Source organism: Leptonotus elevatus, chromosome 1 (assembly GCF_054856555.1).
Source record: "Leptonotus elevatus isolate MCC_2025b chromosome 1, RoL_Lele_1.0, whole genome shotgun sequence".
NCBI classification, from domain to species: domain Eukaryota; kingdom Metazoa; phylum Chordata; class Actinopteri; order Syngnathiformes; family Syngnathidae; genus Leptonotus; species Leptonotus elevatus.
Genome location: NC_141239.1, coordinates 12,776,076 through 12,798,431, shown reverse-complemented (window position 1 = coordinate 12,798,431; position 22,356 = coordinate 12,776,076). Strand labels below are relative to the sequence as shown.

General features: G+C 41.4%; 1 protein-coding gene across 12 annotated transcripts in view; it reads left to right on the top strand.

Annotated features, from left to right (window-relative positions):
- Positions 1-22,356, top strand: part of LOC147180940 (receptor-type tyrosine-protein phosphatase F-like) — a 255,476-nt gene that overhangs the window by 210,834 nt on the left and 22,286 nt on the right. For 7 of the 12 annotated variants that reach the window (XM_086074986.1, XM_086075052.1, XM_086075025.1 and 4 more), the window contains 4 exons: positions 7,874-8,034; positions 14,836-14,948; positions 18,375-18,407; positions 20,180-20,277. In XM_086074986.1, the coding sequence (XP_085931112.1) occupies positions 7,874-8,034; positions 14,836-14,948; positions 18,375-18,407; positions 20,180-20,277 (405 nt within the window). The remainder of the gene's footprint in view (positions 1-7,873; positions 8,035-14,835; positions 14,949-18,374; positions 18,408-20,179; positions 20,278-22,356) is intronic. The other 5 variants (XM_086075071.1, XM_086075061.1, XM_086075035.1 and 2 more) reach the window with 2 other exon arrangements.

Here is a 22,356-nt window from a genome sequence, read left to right as displayed (position 1 = left end):
CAGACTGGATATAGTGCAACGAGCAGAACATCTCTTACTCGGGTTGTCTCCTTGCTTGCTGCCAGCTTTCATCAGCTGCTACTTGAGCGTGGGAGTTACTACTTGCGGCTGAAAACTCCACCAATTGTTCATGCATGCTATTTTTGAATCTATAAATCACAAAAAAAAGTGTGCATGTTTGGTACCACTTTTTTCAGACCAATGCTACTTAATTTTTGATACATAAAATGTCTATTGAAGCAATGACAGGTATTTTTAAAGAGACAAACAACTCTGAATTTAGGATTCATTTGAAACTTAAGTAAGTAGAAGCGCTATGTTTATGTTGCCTGTATACTGCAATAGGGAAAAATAGGCCTAAATAACACCATTCACTATTCTTATTAGTGCTGTCAAAAGTTAGTGTTAACACATTGATTAATCACAAACAAATATTGCATTAATCATGTATTAACACAAAATAATCACACTATTAATTTTGCCCGCAGATTATGCTTTAGCTTGACAGTGGATGGTTATGTTATAGGTAGCACAGATTGTGTTTGAGCAGTAAACAGGGCAGAGCATTGCATTAAAGTAAAGCATTTAATAAATATTTGCATATGACATTCAGAATATTTGTTCATGTCAGAATTATTGTTAACTGATTAGAAAAAGAGGACGATGAGAGTGTGCAGTGGATCAAAAAATGTTTGAAGATGTCCTCATAACATTAAATGACATAACATTAAACATTAACTGAAGGAATTAACACAAAACAGGTGTTCTTCAAATTTGGTGAGCATAAAATGTTGATTAAAAAGCCGTTTTTAATTAAGTGATTAATCATGATTAATCAAAATTTTAAGATGTGATTAATCTGATTTAAAAAAATTCTATCCTTTGACAGCTCTAAATCTTATGCATGAAATATAGTAATGTAGAAAGTCATCATACCACCTTAATTGAGTTAGCAAATACACATATAATGTTGCTAGCAGCACGCTAACATGTAACAACGCACTCTAAGCATTATTATAAACCTTATAAATATACATATAGTTACTGTATATAATTTTCATCTTAATGGGCATATGAAAGGATGGACATGGATAGAATTCAAAAGGGAAAAACGCTCTGTCAGCCATGTGGAAATTCAGTTAGCAAATAAATGTATAATGTTGGTAGCAACACACCAATAATGCATGTTAAGCATTAAAATAAACCTTATACATATATAGACATACATATACTTAAAGGCATTGCATGGTAATGGGCGTATGAGAGGATCAACATGGATACAGTTCTTTTAGAAAAATGCTCTGTTAGCCATGCATGTCATTTTTAGTTCCTGATCGTAAAATGGCCACCGATCCATTGAAATGAGACACCTGGTACCTGCCCATCCCTACTAAAAAGCCACTCCCGCAGGTCCTCGACCTCATTTGACTGGACCCTGATAAGGCCCTTTCACTCTGCCCGTGAATTCCATGAATTCCCTGCTTTTCCCCCTGATGTTGCGGTTCCATGTCAAAAGTACTGGCACAATATGACAAAAGGACTAAGGCGAACATAACATTTCCCAGCTAACGAGGTAGTACCCGAGACGTAGCCTAGCCAGGAGAGGTGTGTGAGTAAAAACAGGACTGCCGGTATTAGTCTTTGTCCCATTACAAACACAATCCTTCAGATACTTTAGATAAGTTGTCAAAAGTCTAGTCAAGCGGGGTCCTTTTGAAGACCATTAGTCTTTGGCCTGTCATGAACAAAAAGTTTCACTTAAGAAAATGAGTTGTCAAGTTCCAGTTAAGTCAAGCCTTTGTAAAGACCGTCTCTGGCCTGGAACAAACAAGAATACTCACACCCTTGAAGATAATTTGTCAAGGTCCAGTTAAGCGGGGTCCTTAAGAAGACAATTGGATCCTTGGCCCGTATCAAACAAGAAGTTTCACATACTTGAAGATAAGTTGTCAAGGTCCAGTTAAGAAGACAATTGACCTGTCACAGAAACACCCGATGAGATTTCGTCTCATCATAAACACACTAGATAAGATCAGTTCTTACTCATTCTGAGTGATGTGCGGAGGTTCCGATTATCTTCAGGGACAAATGAGCAATGACACACTTACGGGACAGGCAACAAAGGGCTTCCTGTTGCGACCGTAGGGTAGTAACGGGCAGCACGATGTGGCCCAATGGGGGATCCTGGGAAAATAAACTTTTGTTTATTTTTATTTTTCTAACCCTGTGGCGTAACAAATGACTGCAGCTGTGATTTTTGAGAGGAAGATCGCAAAGGAAGGCCGTTGTTGAACAGAAGAGGATTTTTTTTTTTCATCTGTCACGGCAGAGGACTTGGGATCATCCAATTGAACTGAAATCACTCAAATTTGATAAAAGCCTGGTCACGCAGCAGATCCAGTGAGAGGCATCACAATGAATTGACCATTGTCATTTTCTGCTTCTTCGGCCTCGCTGCAATAAAGAGACCTTTTTTTTCTTTCCCTTTTTTTCCCTTTCTTTTTTTTTTTTTTACATTCCGTGTCGTCAAGCGTTTCAGCTCATTGGCGTGTAGCTTGTAAACAAGAAGGCCATGGCGGCTCTGGTAAACTTTTCTTTGCGACTCAGTCATATAAATCCAATCAACATTTCACAGCGTTAAATGCTGTGATCTCATTCCCACTTTATGTTTCGACTTGCAAATGCCTCGCAGTAATTACGCTGCCACTCAAAAGCTTTAATGTGCCTTCTCAGTCCAAAGCAACTAAGTGTCTTTGTATAATACTGTAGTTGCTCATTTTGTGGTCAGGGGCATTTATTTACCCAACTGCACCAAAAAAATGCCAGGATACAATTTTGGGTAAGGCACATACTACTACTCAGGAGGGGGGCAGTCGGTGCCCTACTTATTTTGTGCCTCTGATACTGTCTGCGAATCATTATTTTTTTTTACCATGTTTATTTAGAAACGTTTTCAATGAACAACAAACAGTGACTATCAATTCCTGTCAATTGTTGGCTTTCCACTAAGTGTCACCTTGACACATAGGAGACGAAGAAATGTAAATATAAAAAAAACAAAAATGTGCACTATACATATTGCAATACATACATACATACAAAAACACAAACACCTTGAAGTACTTATCCTATTTGTTTTTATAATTTAAGTCCACATATACATCAAATGATGACAGAAGGAGAGGAGTAGGGGTCGACTATAATTTCAAGTGTTCTAAAATTGGCTTCCATACAATACAAAACTTTTGGGGGTTGCCTGATACCTTGTATCTTACTTTTTCTATGTGTAACACCCCTACAAATTCCCTAAGCCAGATTTCAAAGTGGGGTGGGACATCAGACTTCCATAATTTCAAGATGCACCTTTTGGCTATTATTATGTCATAAGCAACCACAAAAGTCTTATCATAACCCAATTTTTGCAATGAAACTAAACAGAGCAAATATGGGGTCAGGATCAATGGTTATTTTGAGTATCATTTAAATAATGAAGACCAAAATTCTTGAATCCTTAAGCAGAGCCAAAATTGATGTGCTAATCTGCTATCCGTTAGCTTACATCTTTACATAGAGGTGATGTTTGTGGGAATATTTTGTTTAACCTCACCTTTGAATAATATAACCTCAGAACTATTTTATACTGAAATGTCTGTAGCCTAGAGTTAACAGAACATTTTTGAATGTCACTCAGCGCTCTCTGCCATATATCCTCCCTAATTGTAATGTTGAGATCCTCTTCCCGTTTTTGTTTAATCAATGATGTGGAATGAGTATATTTGCTCAAATTTCTTTTTTTTACTAATGAAGAGATTCAACTTTTAGATTCTGGGGGCCCCATTAAGATTTTAAACAAAGGGAATGTTGGGATACTCTGCCTGACATTACTCCTCGATTGTAAGAATCTAAAAAAATGACATTTAGGCAAATTACATTTTATTTGTAATTGTTCAAATGAACAGAATTTGTTATCAATATACAAAGTTTGAATTGACTCTATACCCATCTGGCTCCATTCTCTAAAAACAGGATCCGTAAATGAGGGAGCAAAAGTATGATTATGTAAGTAGTCCAAATCAGTACTCCATGTGAACACAAAAAAAAACAAATATACAAAACATACACAGAATCTCTCACTTTCCAAAACAACAACTAACATCTGTCTAAGGGGTACTTCTAACAGTACTTAGTAATTAAACCACTAAGCTGTTAAAACACAATTAACTCCCTCCTAAAGTGTACTCCTCTGAATGGGGTAAAAAAAATTGTCACTAAAATAAAACGGCTAACGTATATTGACTTAAAGAAAAAACAAGGCACCACTGTGGCTTTGAAATCAGCAAGGAGGATACATCCAACTAACTCAAAAACAGGACTTATTTTGGTTAACTCAAAAATTTAAAACCTTAGAAAGTGTTACCTGAAATGATCATTCAATGTGACCAGAAAACTGCAAAGTGGCCAAGGATCAAATGTGGATCGCATGAGGTAATCAGTGTCCAGCGCCAAAGTTCTCTTCAATCTTCTTTGTTGGTCACCAAATTATCCGCGAATTTCTTCACCTTCTCCGGTGTGTTGAACGTAGTTGTCACGTTGCCATGGATAACCCGAAGACAAACAAGATAGATGAAACCCGTGCGATGACCCGCTATCAAAATACGAGGCTTGTTAGCAGATTTAGCTGGCTGGCTACCTAGCCTGTGAGCCCGATCCACTTCAACACGCTTCGGAAAGTGCTCATGACCAAAAAGCAACGGCATCTACTTTGACGCAAAGTCCACTGGATTCCCAAATTCGGTATTTTCTGGCAGATTCACGAATTTAATGTTCTGTCGTCTGGAACGAGCCTCCAAGTCGGTGACTTTTGCCTGCAAAGCCTTGTTAGCTTCTTCCAGCCGCGCAGCCTGTTGCTCCAGTTTAGCCAACTTAGTCATGGTCACTGGTTGCTTCTTCCACCGCAGACAAACTTCTTCATGCTCTTTCAAAATGACCTGGTTTTCCTCCAGAGCGGACTGCAAAGCATTACATCTCTCGTCCGTTTTCTGGCTCATTTCCCCAATGGCAGCGAGCACGGCCGCGGTATCGGCTGAGGGCAAGCAGCTAGCCCGGTTAGCATATCGCTCCCGTGCGCTTCATCGGCTTCTTTTGTGGGTTTTTTAGTTGGACATGGTTTCTTCGGGCCCTTTCCAGCAGCCAAACTCTTAATCAACATTAAGCGTTAAATACCTTCACATTTAAGGTGTTTTAAGCATATAAAACTCAGATTGTAGTAGGAGCCCACTACGAACGCGTTTATACACACATGTGCGTCGTGTCGACCCCCCCCCCCCCCCCCCCCCCCTCTGCAAAGCATGGTTACTGAGGAACATGAAATGTGGTATGCCTATCCATCATGAGCATACCCCTATGCCCAAAAATTTTCCATTTTGGTTAGAGCCCTCCATTTTAGGATTATTATTATCTATTTCCAGGTGTTCTTCAAAATTGAAGTAAAGGTTTTGGAAAGTTATGCCCCTGATGCCAGTTTCACTTAGAACCATGGAATTTGTTTGGCATACCTGTCTCAAAAACCAATGCCTAAAAAGCCAAAGGAAGTCGGACATTTTGGTTTTAGGTAAATTTTTTAGTCAAAGTGTACATTTTGTAACATCCCCTGGAATATTTAGAAAAATCAGTCCACAGAGGCAGATTCTCAACATAAAATTTACAAGTCATGTAGTTCCACAAAATTGTCTCGAGAATCAATCTCTAAAAACACACAGGAAGCCTACCATTTGGGTTTGGAGCAGCCATTTTAGAGTTATTGTTGGTCACTTCCTGGCAGGATTTTAAATCAAATTTGATTTGTTTGTTTTTTAAATGCATGCATGCTTGAAGTTGAACATAAAATTTGTTCAGCATGTCTAACATAAGGAGATCCACAAAAAAGTCTCAAGAACACATGCCTGAAAAGACAAGGAAGTCGGTCAATTTGGTTTGAAGCAGCCATTTTATGGTCATTTTTGTTCAAAGATTCCATTTGGTTGCATCCTCCGTGTCTTTTTTGAAAATTCAGGCCCTGAAGCCAGTTTTCGTTTTGAACATAAAATTTGCTTGGCGTGTCTTATCATAAGAAGCCATGCCTGAAAAGTCACAGGAAGTTTGCCATTTTGGTTTGAAGCGGCCTCTTAGGGTCATTTGGATTCATTCCTGGGATCCTTATACGCAAACTTCCCAACAGATTTTAGTCGACCTCTACCATACTTGAACCTTATGCACTTGAAATATGGACAACACTAAATGGTGAGGGTCTTAAGTTTTCCTTATTGCGTTTCAGTGTAGCATGGCAACAACATTTGATGACTCCGCATAAAACGCACTACTCCAATAAGTCTGCCTCATAAAGTCAGTGCTTGATCGAACATCTTGGTCCCACCCTGAAAAGATTATTGGGCGCCCTCTATTGGCAAAAAAATATTATTGCAATAAGAGCTTCATTAATTCAGTCACATCCTTCTTGTTTTTGTCACCTTTTCACTTTCACACTTGACTTCTCGTGTGTTTGTGTGTACTGTATGTGTGTGTCCACATTTTCACTCACCCGCTGCTCACATTTTCTCTGCTCAAGTTGCGATAACAGAAGTATATATGCGACTTTGAGCCCATCTCGGTTTATCTTTCCAATTAATATCTGCCTTTGTGCCGCAGAGCGGGCCGCTGTGCCGCTAATGATGCGGATTACCGCCGCCTGCCGGTGCCGCCGCACGCTGGGAGCCAGATTCTCTCCGCCAGGGCCCGCGATCTGTCGCCCATGGCGCTCCTCCCTTCCCAAACCGCGTCCCCACCTTGCCGCGCAATGAGCGGCACGCTGCGCTCTAATGATGAGAAGCTTTTCCGCGCTCTCGTCTGTCACCTCGCTCTCCCGCTGTACCTCCAGCTCACACCTTTCCCCCTCTGCCTCATCTTCCTCCTCCTCGCCGTCATTTGAAGACGAAGGACCAGGGAGGGGGAGACGTCTCATTTACACGCCATTGTCGCCGTCGTCGCCCCCACCACCCCTCGCTCAACCGTCATGCCGCGCACACTAATGAAGGAGAGGTGATGCCCCCTATTTATCTTGAGCGGAACCCGAGGGTAGGAGGGACATTTTTCTGCCTCCCCTTGCTCACACTGCTAAAGTCTCATCTGGCTGCCTTGGATCATTCTGGTGTGAAGCGGTGGAAAAACACATGCTAAGCCAGGCAAGCTTCTGTTTGGGGTTAGGTCCATTTTTTTTTTTTTTTTTTTTTTTTTTCCTTGCTCCATCATCCACTCGTGACGACCTCAGGTCATCATAGAACAGTTTTCACAGTGATGCTTCACATTACACCATCAGTAAAACAACCATTACATGTCTTTTGACCAAGGCAGAGGGTTGCGAAAACATGAAATGGCTTCAATGATGAGTTTAGACATTTTCCTCTTAAATGTGTGAACTGTCATTCGAAAGGAAGATATGAGGTCAATTGTTTTAAAGGGAAAACGAAACACCAATTGTTCATATAGGCAATGAGAAGCATTTCTAGTCGGTGTGTCACTTAATAACTAGCATTAGCTAGTTACTAGCGTTTACAGTACAATGAAATTGGCAAAGATTAATCCTTTCCTTGATTCATACTTTTCTGACTGGAAGATGCATTAGATGTAGCTCAACTAATGTTTGGGATTTTCTGAAATCCTGTTTCTCTCACTGCATGTTCTGAACTCCTGTTTCCACACGTCCGTCATAAAAGGCTGAATAATTGTGACTCACCATAGAATGGCTGTAGCTCAACTATCCATAGCTGTCAAGCTATCTTTTGTTATACAACAAATCTCTGAAATGTTCTGAAGTCTGACTTCACATATTTTTTCCCAGCAGATGACGTTTTCAGCCAGTCCTTATTCGGACCTCATCCAGGTCACCACGCAGTCGCTGGCTCATGGGGCGGAGCAGACGGAAATGCTGTGGGTGATGGGCCCCGTGTTTGCCGTGGTGCTCATCATCAGTGTGGTTATAGCCATCCTGCTCTTTAAGAAGTAAGTGGCTCTCTTGATTTTTTTATGTCAAGTAATGATCTGTGATCTTCACTTTTTGAAAGGCCCAACGTGCTTATTGTGCTTCTTAATTCATCGGACTGTTGACTAGTAGCCTAATGTGGTTGCATGATTTTGTAATGGAACTAAAATATTTGCTATTTTTCATGTCATTCCTAGTTGCTTTTTGCGGCACGTTCAAACCTATAGTTCCGATAAGAAAAATATAAAAATTGTATTTATCCAAAATGTTTCTCAACAAACCATGATGTCAAACTCTTTATTATATTGGCCACAATATCTCGCCTACTCACCCAAAAATTGTCACTCCACCAAAAACTGCTGTTGCAAAATATTATTTACGTATTACTATTTTATTTCACTTAACTCAATCTTTACGAACGATACACATCAAATAATTATATTTGGCGTATATTAACCCTTTATTAATTGTGGACCAGGAGTCCAAATGAAAGGAATACAGATAATTGCCTTTGTTTATGTAAAGATAAATGCGGATTATTACTTGTTGTTGGGAACAAATCGTGCCTTTTTTCTTCCCTCAATTGACCATTGTTTGACGATCCTATCCTGATGAGTCATTACATTTCATAAGAACAACAAGTGTTGAAAAGCCATCCTGTTCTCCAGTCAGCCCCTGCGCATCCCCACAGTCCACTAAGAGACTCGCCTAAGCTTGATATCAGGCCTGGAGACAGCCCACCGCTGCGCCTCCGCCGTAGCCCTTTTCTTCACGCCGACAGATTGACAGGAGGGAGTGTGGGCTGGAAGCTGTGAGCCCTTTTTTTATTTTTGCTGCCACTAAAACACACAAAGCGATAATTGAGTTCTCGCCGGAGCGGTTGTTATTGCTACCTGTGCGTTTGCCAGACTCAGAACCTGCAATAGGGTTGTTCATGGAAAAGTGGCCTCATGCTTGACATTTTCAAAGAGTTGGATTAAAACAAGAGGATAACAATTGCCTATTAATCCCCTTCCCTTTTCTTCATGAACGCAGCAAACAGGAGAGGTGGGTACTGTCACTCATCAGCAGTCATGTGTCCTCCATTTGTGTTGTGTGGTCGTCACTGTGGGTCTGTTTCCTCTCACGTGCAAAATGATGACAAAATGGAGGGAAAGCAGACTAAATTGCTGTGTCAAGTCATATTTGTCGAGTTTTAACAGGCACGGGAAGCAACAGACTCCATCTTTGACAAACAGGGCAAAACAAGTCCCATGAAATTAGTTTATAATGCAACGTGGACTCTTAAGAAACACACCAACATCAACAACATCAAGAAACTAGAGCTGCGGGCAGCTATAAAGGGCCACTTTGGGGTACTTGTACGTTGGGGTACTGGCACGTTTGGGTAGTTGCACATTCGAAGCAGAAATTATTTGAAAATGACATAATAACCCTTCACATTTTTTTTGGGCCAGGTGTGATGTGTGTGCAAAGCTCAATGAGTTTTGGTCAATGTTAAGACCTTCAAAAATCAGCCTCCGTTTTATTTTTGGGCAATGAGTTGCCCCGATTTTAAAGTACATATACACACATCATCGTTAGTTTTACTCATAGCACAATATTGCTTTTATTGTCCATAGAGGACATAATAAATGAATAAATAAATAAAAAGTACTTACTTTATTAACTTTATTTACTTACAAAAGTATCAACATTTTGTACAAATATGAAAATACCTTATGTGTCGTAATTTTTTTGGTCGACCCAAAGGCTAGGTGACGCTATATTTATAACTGACTATTGTCATAGAGATACCTTCAGGTCGTGACTATAAACATACAAGGGAAGTTTGGGAATTTTTTAAGCATGTACCGGGGAATTATTACGTATTTCATGGAAAAGGAAATATGAAACAAAAAATATGATGTCCTGACCCGTCATATAGTAAAACTCAAGATTTTCTCCCCCTTTTGTTGGCCTAGGTCTTGACATGGTCCAGGCCAAGTTTGAAGTCAATCGGATCAAATGTGTAAGAGAAATGGGCAACAGAATGCCCCCTGTAAATGTGCAAAAATCAGCAACAAACGGACATTCAAAAATTCGTAACTCACTTCCTGTTTATTTTAGCATATGGGTCCAAGAGACTTTTTTTGTAGGTCTTGAACTCCCTCATATACCCCCCAAAAAATTCTGTAGATCTTACTTAAACGTACAACCGGGGCTGCTTTGTTTAAAAATTCTAGGGGGCGCTAGTGAGTAATTTTTGTAAAAATCGCCCAATACACAGTCAAATGTTGCTCATTTTGCCAAGCCTGATGTGTGTGCCAAGTTTCATGAGTTTCTGTGCATGTTTAGGCCCTCAAAATCGGCGTTGTTTTCTTGGCGAACAGTACCTTGCCACGCCCACAGCAATTCGCAAACACTCACAAACTTAGTGGTATGACATCATGAAGGCCTAAACATTCTTTTGAGCAAATATGAGGTAAATCCAGTTAACGTGGTTCGTGAAAAAAGTTAAAGAAAAAATTTTAATAAATAAAAATGCCAGTAGATGGCATTATCAGTACGAATAAATATAAGTTCGTAGATGTATTCAGACCTGAATGTGTGAAAGTTTGAAAAGATAGGATCATCTGGGTCAAGTTACTGCAGCTTTTATTGTCATGGTGAATCATCAGACTTAGCTGCACCGTAACAGCCACGCCCTTTGGCGAAAAGTTACAATAGTCGGTGTTGGGCATGATCAACATCTTAAGGCTTTTCGAACAACATTTCAACTGGATCCCTCAAACGGACTTGGCACAATAGATACAAATTTAAAGTATGACATTTTTGTCACCACTAGGTGGCGCTACATGTATAACTGAATATTATCATATAGATGTTTTCAGGCTATTAAGATGCATGAGAAGTTTGGGATTTTTTGGAGCTTGTACAGCGGAGTTATTAAGCATTTCCTCTTTTTTGATTAAGGAAATATTAAAGGCAGAAATTGAGTATTTCATATAGTCATATAGTATTTCAAAAAGTCAAGATTTTTTTCCCCAGTTGTTGTCCCAGGTCTTGAGATGATCCATGCCAAGTTAGTATATCGGATGAAAACTGTTGGCAAATGGGCAAAAAGAATGACCACAGTGAATGTGCAAAAATGGGCCAAAATTGGACATTCAAAAATTCATAACTCACTTCCTGTACATTTTAGGATATGGCTTCCACTGACTTTTTTGTGTGTCTCGGGGCGCTTCAAGTGCCTGCCAATTTTCGTAGCCCTCTGTCAAAAGTGCCGTGATTGGTGCATATTTTTCCACGCTAGGGGGCGCTATATGTTATGCTGCTATGGCAACTTCATAATATCAAATTATTCACCGAGCCCGAGGGGTGTGCAAAGTTTGGTGGGTTTTCATAAATGTTTAGGTCCCCAAAAATGTGATCGTTTACCAAGAAGAAGAAGAATTCTTCCAAAAACAAGAAGGACCTCGCAGCGATAGCTGCTCGGGCCCTAATGACATACACTTATTCATTCAGTAACAAGGCACCATTGCAGAAAATAGTAAAAGCTTTAAAATGTTGCTGCATGCTTTGAATGTGGTGGACAAATATTTAAATTACTATTTCAAATATTACATAGGTATCATTATCTAGCATCAATAAGCAACACACACTTACCGGTTCAATGGGGAAACACCCTTACACAAAACAGTAAAAGGTGTGAAATGTTGTTGAATTAAAAATGTGAAAGTTTATATTTACATTCACACCATTATCCAACACAGACAAACGATATACGCTGATCAGTTGAGTAATGAGGCAACCGTATGGGAAATGGTAAGAGCTGTGAAAAGTTACTGCATGCGTTGAATGGGGGGTAGAAATTGTACCATCTGCTCGATAAATATTAATGCAGAATGCAGACATCTAAGATAAACACTATTACGAAACAAAAAAAAACGTGGGTGAGATGTTGCTGCATGCTTTGAATGAGGCAAAAGTAGCACCATCTTATGGACAAATATGAAACTAGAAATGTTAAAGCTAATTCATGCAGTTATCCATAATCAATAAACAACTTCCCTTAGTATATCAGTTCATGAGTAAAAGATGTGAGATGTTGCTGCATGCTTTGAATGAGGCAAAAGTAGCACCATCTTGTGGACAAATATGAAACTAGAAATATTAAAGCTAACTCATGCACCGTTATCTATAATCAATAAACAACATGCCTTAGTATGAGTAAAATGTGTGAATTGCTGCTTGCATGCTTTGAATAAGTGAAAAGTTCAACCCCATCAGTCCAAATTAAGATTTTAACCTGAAGGATTGCCGTAGTTGGAGATAGATATGGGGTCAAAACTATTTTCCAAAGGTCCGACAAACGCATCATTTTAACATTAGGCAGCAGTCTGCTTTGAAATCCAGGTTAAAGCAAGTCACGGAAGGTGTGGGATTTGAGGTTGGCTTTACATGTGCATGTTCCACATGTGTTGGCCGTGTTCTTCATCACATTTGTCCTGTCTTCCCGTGCTGTGCTTCATTATCCATCCAGCGTCGGCATGCGACCCCAGCGATCCTTCCCCCGCCGTATGTGAATATGCCAAGGCAGCACACGGCTGCAGAATGGCCCATTGTCAAGTAAATGCCAAGCCGGGGGAAAAGTGCCGCAAAAAGAAATGTTCCCGTCTTTGAAGCTGACATTATCCGCAGAGACCCGTTCTTCCAGGCAGAAGTCTTAACAAAGGGCTTTTTCTGCCCTCATTAAGAATACCGCTTACTGCACAAACACACACACACACACACTTGACATACTCCAACACACAAGTAGATTCTCACACTCACTTTAGGCATGACATGAATAACCTTATTGAAATGGCTGCCATGATGGCTGGAGGCCAGCGCTTAACCCTCCTGTTGCATTTGTTACTCAGGACTGGAAATAATGCTCCAGGGTCACATTGCATGGGACATGTTTAATTATCCAAAAATGTCAGACACACAAAAATTGACATTATTATCATTAACAAACTTACTAATATTTTTTACTTCTTTTACAATAGGTCCATTTCACCTTTTTTTTAAATGGGTCAATCTGACCTACCACATAACATGAGGATTAAATGTCATGTAAATAAATGGGAATCACAGACCAGAACACACATGCACAAGTCGTCAACCGCCTTCCTGGACAGTCTGGCTCTAATAGAGGAAAGACATGCTTGTCTTAGATTATCCGTCACGGTGCTAGTATTAGCCTAAGACCCCGCCGTTTAACGGAACAGGTGGTGCGGGTTCAGGCAGCTGTACGTCTTCTCAGCAGAAGGCCTAAAAACCTGCGCTTTATGGGGTGCAGTGAGATGTGAAATTTCCACAGGGTGTCTCCATTTGCAGTCAGAGGGCCCGTTATGTCGGATGCGTGTGCGCATGTCAACAGATGCTGGCCGTCTGAACTTTACAATACATTCGGCCTGTCCACCTGATGGACGAAGTTACGGTCGACTAAGCCGAGCGGGGCCGAGTCCACGTTAAGGTTCGCCAGGCGAGACAGGTGCTGCAAAACCGGTCTCAATTATCCGGTGTTGTGCCACCCAGCTGATGAGCTAATTACAGCAACCGCCTGTTTTCCTCTCACTCCGGAAAGACTGTAAACACAACGTGTTGTTGGCACACACGCATACACACAACTGTGAAAATCACACATATGCACATATACGCTTGCCCACACAGCAGCTGTCCTATATCCAAACCCAGCTTAGACCAGACCACTCCAGGAAAATGATGGCGTTTCTATCGCCTTAATTGTGAGACTAATGAGGTTAATGTCTCTCCTTTCTCACGTTGTATCAAGTCATCGTCAAAAAAAAGGAGCTAGCTTTACTGTTAACGTTAGCTAACCTCAGTTGGCCTTCCATAGCCGTACTGTGGTCCAGCCAGGAAGTTCAGTTAAGAATAGCATCATACCTGGAAGTTCAGCCAAACCTATTCAGAATCATCCGAAAACCATCATTCCAGGAAGTTTAAGACTGATCTATCCAATCAAGTCCAAAAGTAGCTAGCTGCTATTAACCCTAACCTCAGTTGACCTTCCAGAAAATTGCAGTCATACCATGATCCAACCAGGAAGTTCAGTTATGAACAGGATCATAGCAGGAAGTTCAGCCAAACCATCACCTATTTAAAATAATTCAAAAACCCTCATTCCAGGAAGTTCAAGACTGATCTATCTAATAAAATCCATTGAAATGCTATCCAACAATAACATTTAGGTAAAAATGTATCATTCGGCCATGAGCTGATCCTTCCAGGTAGTCCAGTGAAACTTGGATCAATTCAGGATTTTGTCAGAAACTAAAACATCTTGAAAGTTTAGTCAAGAACTGATCCGTCTGGGAGATTCAACCAAACACAGATCCAATCAAGAAGTTCAGTCACAAATGGATCCTTCTCAGACGTTCCTGCCAAGAACCATTTGTTCCAGATTCCAGAAATTCAATCTGTCCAGGAGGTTGAATCAAACAGTGATTCACAGAGAAAGTTTAGTCAAGATTGAATCATTTGTAGAAGCTGTCTGGGTAATTTATTCAAGAATATATCATTATAATAATGCTTATTATTGTTGTTACTTAGGTTTATAGATCCTTCTAATTGTCAAACATCTCCCCATCAAGGTATTTTAAATTAAGAAGGGACCCCTGAGGAAGTTGCCTAACTCAGTTTTTTGCAAGCATTGCAAAGAGAAATAATCTGTCACTCTCAACCATCTCATCATTTCCACTTAAGCAGATGAATGTCTGCGTAGCAGTCGGACGCCCCTTTAATGCAGTGTTGTTGTTTGTCTCTCTCCCCAGGAAGCGGGCGTCGCCCCTGCCCAAGGACGAGCACTCTGGTGGAGTGAAAGACATCCTGCTGGCCAACTCGTCGGACCCCGTGGAGATGAGACGACTCAACTACCAGACGCCAGGTAGGAAACAGCATTCCAACCCCGCTTTTCAGCCTTTACGCATGTCGTCGACATATGGTTGCATTCGCGCCGCCCTGCAGGTGGGGATGTGTCAACTCTGTGTTTTTGTTTAATCAGTCAGTGGATCCTTGCAATTAAATAAGTAGTCCAGATTTTGTCATCACGACATCAATAAAACATGATTGGATGTCGTTTCTGATATACTGTACGATATGACATGACAAAAATATTTCCCTGGTCCGTGCAGCATTCACACTTGAGCTGAAATGAACGGGCCGCATCACAGCTTACTTGGTCTTGGTCCATTTATTTGGTGTGCACTATAATGATGATAATGAGTTATGGTTCATGTTATCTGATCCGAATCAGTTGATGAATTTGTGAATGATGTCCATGTGGGGCTTGGTCCTGTCTGTGTAAGCACAGTCAAATTTGTGCAGCAAATTAATTTGCTTCTCTCATCAGTCACATGAATGTCAATTGGAAGTAGGTTTGCTATATAGACTCCTAGTAAGTGATAAGTGAATAACGTAGCATAAATAAACGGAAAAAAGGTGCAAAACCGGTGTTTGTTGGCAACTAAAACACACTGGCAAATTGCCGAGTGCTCTTAATAAGCAAGACTTGTTTGTGTCATGAAGAGACGATGTGCTTTTATCAGACGTGTATATACAGATGCTTGTGGCTAATGTGATCAACTTGAGATGTGTAAATCAAGACCCTAACAAATGATGTCACTTTTCATGAGTGGAGAAGCACACCAATAACACCTTGCTTGTCCCGTTACCTGCCGATGTTATCGTTAAGTTTGTTGCCACTCGAAGGTGGCAACTTGGAGTCGTCAGTTTTACGGCGACATTCTGTTCCTTCGACAGCAACAAAATTCGCCGTGGTTAAAAATTGCCTACGCTAGCGCAGTAGTAAATTTGAATGAACTTTACAAGAAACATTTTATTTAAAACAAACTTTTTAAAAAAAAAAACTGGCATTGTGACAAAGGCTTGAGACCGGGAGAACTTCTCCTTGAGTCAGTCCTTTTTGAAACTGACACAATCTCGTCACGGTTACCGACTCAGCTTTAGAAATACATGACATATATACAAGCCAGTCTTTTTTTTTTCCCCCTTTGTAGCCTTTTTTGACGAACATAACTAAGACTTAAACAGGTCACTTGTAGCGGTGGCACGTTGGATGACTGGTTAGCACGTCCGCCTCCCAGTGCAGAGGACGTGAGATCAAGTTCGGGCTTCGGCCCACTTGGGTGGAGTTTGCATGTTCTCCCCGGGCTTGCGTGGGTTTTCTCCGGGTATTCCGGTTTGGTCCCGCATTCCAAAAACATGCATGGCAGGTTAATTGAACACTACAAATTGTCCATAGGTGTGATTGTGTGGATGGATGGTTATTTGTCTCTGTGCCCTGCGATTGGCTGGCAACCAGTTCAGGGCGTACCCCGCCTACTGCCTGAAGCCGGCTGGGATAGGCTCCAGCGCCCCCCACGACCCTTGTGAGGACAAGCGGTTAAGAAAATGGAATGGATGGATGGACTGTCGCTATCTGTGCAGGTTAAAGCAGACTGAGGTCAAATGGTGGTCTCGAAATGGTTCACCCCACAGCAACAGTAACTAAAAACATCGTATCCGGAGTCAGCCAGGAAATACGCTTTCATTCAGTCCTCTTTGAAAGCAACACAATCCTATCACGGTTGCTGAGTCATAGCTTCGGAAATTTTTCAATTGCAAGCCTCTTTTCTTTTCCTCTTTCTGAGAAGCAAAACTGAGACTTAAACCGAGCGTTTCCAGCTCCGTCACTGTCGCTGCACAGTAGCCGAGTGGGGAGGGTTTAGTTGAGGTGTCCGACCTCAGCCTCCTCCTTCCATTCTCCTCCACCCCTCCATCCCTCCCTCGCCGCCCCCCAGCCCTCCCTTGCCATCAGCTGCTTTCATCCCCCCCCAACTGGTAATGAGTCGTGCTGCCTCTGATGTCAAGGTGAGGTAGGTGGAGGGAACAATGGAGCTGAGAGAAAATGTCAACCCAGGCACAGACACGCACACATGCGTGCGCATGTGTGAGTGTGTGTGTACATTCCTTCTCACAGGTTATTAGAGACCACATTGACACACACACAGCCTCTTTGAACCCCTGCAGAGGAATTAAGCAGCGCTGGCGCTCTAAAGAATCCCTTTTCTCCCCTCCTCCCACTCCACCTCTCTTTCCCTTTTGTCTTCCATTTTCCCTCCTGTTGGATAATCTTTCTCCCGTTTTTTCTTCTCGCGCACTCTGACGCCTCTTCCTTTCCCGGAACGTCAACATTCATCTCCGTCTTTTCCCGCTTGGTCTCGACAGCCGTTTATTATCAAATTCTCCAAGCTGTTCGAGTCTTCAGCCGCCATTTCTCGCTCTCTTTGACTTGATTGTCCCACAGCGGGGGCACGTTCCTGCTTTGATTGTAATTGTTGTTAAGTGTTACGGCAACAAGTCACTTTGTTTAACATACAGTGGATATAAAAAGTCAACACACCCCTGTTCAAATATCTGTTTTTTGTGGTTTCAAACCTTTTCCCGCCATTATTGTGACATATAACCTGTACAACTCAATTGAGAAAAAAAAGAAATTGTTTTAATAGATCATGTGGTTGCATAAGTGTGCACACCCTTTTATAACTTAATATGTGAGTATATTCAGCATTGATCACAATGTGTATTTAATGCCTTGGAAATTATTTGTAACTAGGGCTGGGTTTAAAAAATCGATTTATCGATATCAAATTGATATTCCTTTCCATAGCCCAATATTGATTCATAAAACCATGTATCGATACTTTAAAATATGGCTACCAAATGCAAATGTACCCTTCTGTTATTCAGAGTACCCCAAGAGGAGCCCAGTGTTTTTGCCACTTTATTTACATAGTGCTGTGGTTGTAATTATTATTTATTGTTTTGATCAGGTCATGTTCAGTAAAATGTACATGATTAATGTAACTGCATTGGATTCAAATTTAAATGTAAATATTCATATATATATTTTCATACTAACGCACCAAGTATGAATAAGAAGGTTCTATTTGCGGCATTGATATTTCTGAGAATGTTTTCCATATAAAAGTCAAATTGATACTGCATGAAATCCTTAACTGAATCGAAAATGAACCGTGAATCGAATTGAATCGGGCCCTTCTGAATTAAATCAAAATCGATTTTGGAAATCTGAATCGATACCCAGCCCTATTTGTAACCAAGCATTCCACTAGCAATGATGTCCACTAGCCAGAGGCTGAGATTCAACTGTGTTTGTTTACAGAATAAATATGTGGCTGGCAGTCCAAACCAGCAAATACGGATACATGTGTAGTTAGTTACCTATTTAGCAATTCTTCTTCTTCCTTCTTTTCTTCCTTCCTCCATGACTGTCCTTTTTTTTCCACAGGTCCCAGCTCTCACCGCAGCCCCAACACGCCAAGTTAGTCTGCTATGTCGCCCTAAGCCCCGCCCTCCGCCACAGCAGTACAGTTCACTTGGGTAAAATTCTACGGCCCGTGTTTTTGCCCCTATTTATTCACCCGAATTGGTGATTCACTGTCAAACAATCAACTCGTGGCCTTGGAGAGTTCGGAACTGTACTGCTTGGTGGTAACAGCTGTTAATTGTGTTTCTCATTCAATCCCATTCAATGTCCTCCACATCACAAACCCACAAGTCTTGCACTCCATGGAAGCAGCGGACTTCACAGATTGACGAGCATACACGTGTTCTACATAAACTCAGCTATTTTCCGTCTTTACACTCCATTTCATCCGTACCGTGGCTGTAAAGTACTCGTCTGGCAGCGGAGAGGCTAATGTTAATGTGCTGCTTTTAATTGGATTCATTGCTCGTGTGTCGTGGCGTGGCGAGGTCTCAGTTAGCAGTCAATGTGCTCTGGGCGGCTCGGCGCTTTGAGTACAAAAAAACGTTTCAAACGAGTTAGCAAGTTGGATGGACTGCAATGATGTATTACTAGCCTTGGCGTCTGCTAGCCAGAGGCTGAGCTGCTCTGTATTTGTTTACCGAGTAAACGTGTTACAGAAGGGTGGCAAATCAATGCGGGTCCCGGTGGAGTGGCCTATTTTGTTTCCTCTGGTAATGAAAATATACCAGAGCAAGCATGCGATCAGATAACACTGCTTTTAATCAAGCAGCATGTGTCTCATCTTGTGAGGTTATTTTTACACTAACAATTACATTCAAACAATTGTATGTTTGTGATCATTTGTGGCTCGGTCAACAACAGCTGCCGAGTCAGAAAACATTGTGATTTGGTGAAGCAGCATGTGGCTCATTACTGAAGATGATTTTATACCACATGTGTCTAGAAACAATTTATTGTGTTTGATCACGAGGTGGCTCCAGCTCAAAAGTATGTGGGGGTTAAATACCAATGGGATCAGATCACCCTGTCTTTGGTGAAGCAGGATGAGGCTCATCACCCGGTCTAATTTTGCACACTTGTAATTGTAAACAATTTTATGTTTGTGATCATGAGGCAGCTTCGCAAAGGTGGGACAGCGTCCGACATGCAGTCCAAAGAACTTGTGCACCGCACTTCATCTCATGCTGTTTATTGTTGTGCAACCGAGCATCTTGAATGTTTCTTTGAGTGTTGTGAAGGTGACATAAAAGATGGATGATGAACCCCACGCCGTGTTCGTGATCTCACTGGTTCGCGGCTATGTGTTTTAAGCCAAGATCAAAGGCACATGGGGGAATTTGCGCTAACAGATTAGCAATTAATCGCCCCAATAACTGTCGAAAGCAGCAAGAGCGGATGGGGGTGGGGGTGTTGCGATGGTGGATCGGCGCGGTTGTTTGAAAGTAATCCAGGCCAGCCGCTCCAGGCTGCTCCAAAGGATGCTTTATTGTAAGAAAATATATTTTCAAAGAAATGAGTTCTGGCGGGTGACCAGTCACTTTCCCTTCCCCCCTGCTTCCTGTGAAATAAGAGTGTGACTGATCCGTTGTGACTTGCGGGGTTCTCACTCTCTCGCATTCTCTCTCCGGAGCCGCGTTTGCTTCGTAGCCCTCACAGAAGCATGCCTCACACCCCACAGTCACTTGTGCGCACCCACCTGTGTCCTCGCTCGCCATCTATCGTCACACGACGCATCAACGCCACCTCATGATCCCACCCCATCTTGTGGCATTCAGCCACATCACACGTTCTTACCTTTTTATTGTCTCGTTTCTTCTTTTTAGGGATGCGAGAGCACCCGCCCATTCCTGTCGCCAGCCTGGCCGACCACATCGAGCACCTCAAGGCCAATGACGGCCTGCGCTTCTCCCAGGAGTATGAGGTAAGATCAATGCGCTGTTGTCCTTTCCGTGTGCAGTTAACCCCGGCAATGCATGAGGGATAGAGCCCGTACCCTGTTGGGAACAGTAAAAATTCACAAGTAATTGACTCCACCACCCTGACGTCGTTGTCTATGCCGCACGATGGCGGCAAAGCACTTAAAACAAACTGTTTGAATTGATCAGAGGCGGGTATTTGACATATTTTTGCTGGTCCGTCATTCATCGGCGCCGTGGGCCTCTTTCTGTCATGGTCAGTCCGCCATTTTTTTCAAGTCAAACCAATATCTCGTTTAGCGCCAAAAACGTTTAATGACGTATAGTCAAATCCAAATGAATGCCGCCGAAAACGTTAATTGACGTTTACTGTTTTGTTTCCTCAATGGGTAGGGTAACATCCGCGCAGCGCTGCCTTATTGGGGTTGTAAAATTCTAAAACACCCACTAATAATGGCCAACAGATGGCAGCATTGTATCTCTTTTCAATGGTCTCCCGGTAATATGGACAATATGGACTATACAATGAAATAGAACGTTTTCAAGGATGACGTGAATGATCAAAGCCTTTGTCACAATAAATCTAATTCACAGAGCGTCACTAAATAAAAAATATTAGTGTCAAAGTCACTGTTGTGCATAAAATGTATCTTTTCATAAAAAGCTTATTTTTTCCTTATCTTTTCAGTTTTTGCTCATTGTCACTCAAATTACCTATTTTCAAATGGTGATTACTAAAGAACGGAACGCGATCTTTCATTTTACGTAGTGACAGCACACAATATTCTGTTTGCCTTGAAAGATGAGTTAAAATGCTCGAAATTGGCTGCCAATGTCGGGGTTGTTTTTTGGATAACGTGTGGCAGTAAAAGAGTTAAGAAATTATCGGTCCGCCATTTTATTTTCCTACGCTAGTGTCATCACTTCCTCACCACTATTTTAGGACCGAACAACAAATGTGGGCATTCAGTCACTACTGAGCATACACGTTATATTTACAATCATCTCCTTGACTCAAAACATTAAATAAACAAAATATAACAAACCGTGTTACCCTCTGAAAACTAAATCTAAAATTCCATTACAAAACAACACCGACCCCCCCCCCCCCCCCCCCCCCCGTACAAACAGGAAGTAATTGTGTGACCCAAACTGGAAGTAATTGTTTAGAAAATATACTTGAAATCAATCGTTTCACCCAGATTTAACAGAATCACTCAATGTATCCCTTAAAAATCCCAGATCCCATAAAAAATCTGCAAATAAATACACATCCATAAACTATTAGACTCAAATATTGTAGATTTGGGGTGTTGTAAATGACAAATTGAAGTGACATAATCTAAAAACAAACTTTAATCTAGTGTTTCTTCGATAAGGTGCATTCAATGACCAACAAAAAAAATAGGACATCTCAGATACAAACGGAAATAACACCATCAATGGAGTAAACCTGCCAACAATAATAAGATGCCACAAGATGGCGTCAAAGTAATACTTTTGTTGCTTTGGCCTTTGCACAAAAACACGCAATCGGGGAAATTTTCAGCAAATTATGGGTAATAGGTTTCAAATTCACAATTAGGCAAAGTTTCAATTCATCCCTCTAACACCAACCACAACCTCCTGCTTTCAAGCACGTTTCCAGGAAGTTTGTGCCACTTTGATCCCGTCCCGGCGCAGCTTAATTACATTAAAAGCCACTGCGTACTGTTACTTTTTCTTTTTTTGTACACAAGACTAGCAGGTGGTAACGACGCAAAGGCAATCGGCGCGCGTCTGGATGCTCGCATCTTGTGATGCAACTTGGCAAGGGATTACCTCTCGTCCTGGATAAAAAGAAGCAAGGCAAATTAGCATTTAAAGTGGCACATTTGCTTTTGAGAGCAGGGAGATGTCCCTGTGACCGTGTACAGAAAAATATCAGGATGACGCTTTTTTGTTTATTCATTTATTTGTTCAGACGCTTCAGTCTGTTTCAAGTACACCTAATTGACAGGTTGGATTAATTGAAGGATGGTAGGCGATTCTCCCCGCCCGGCACAAATTTGGAAATTACACATTTACAATAAACAAAATGACTA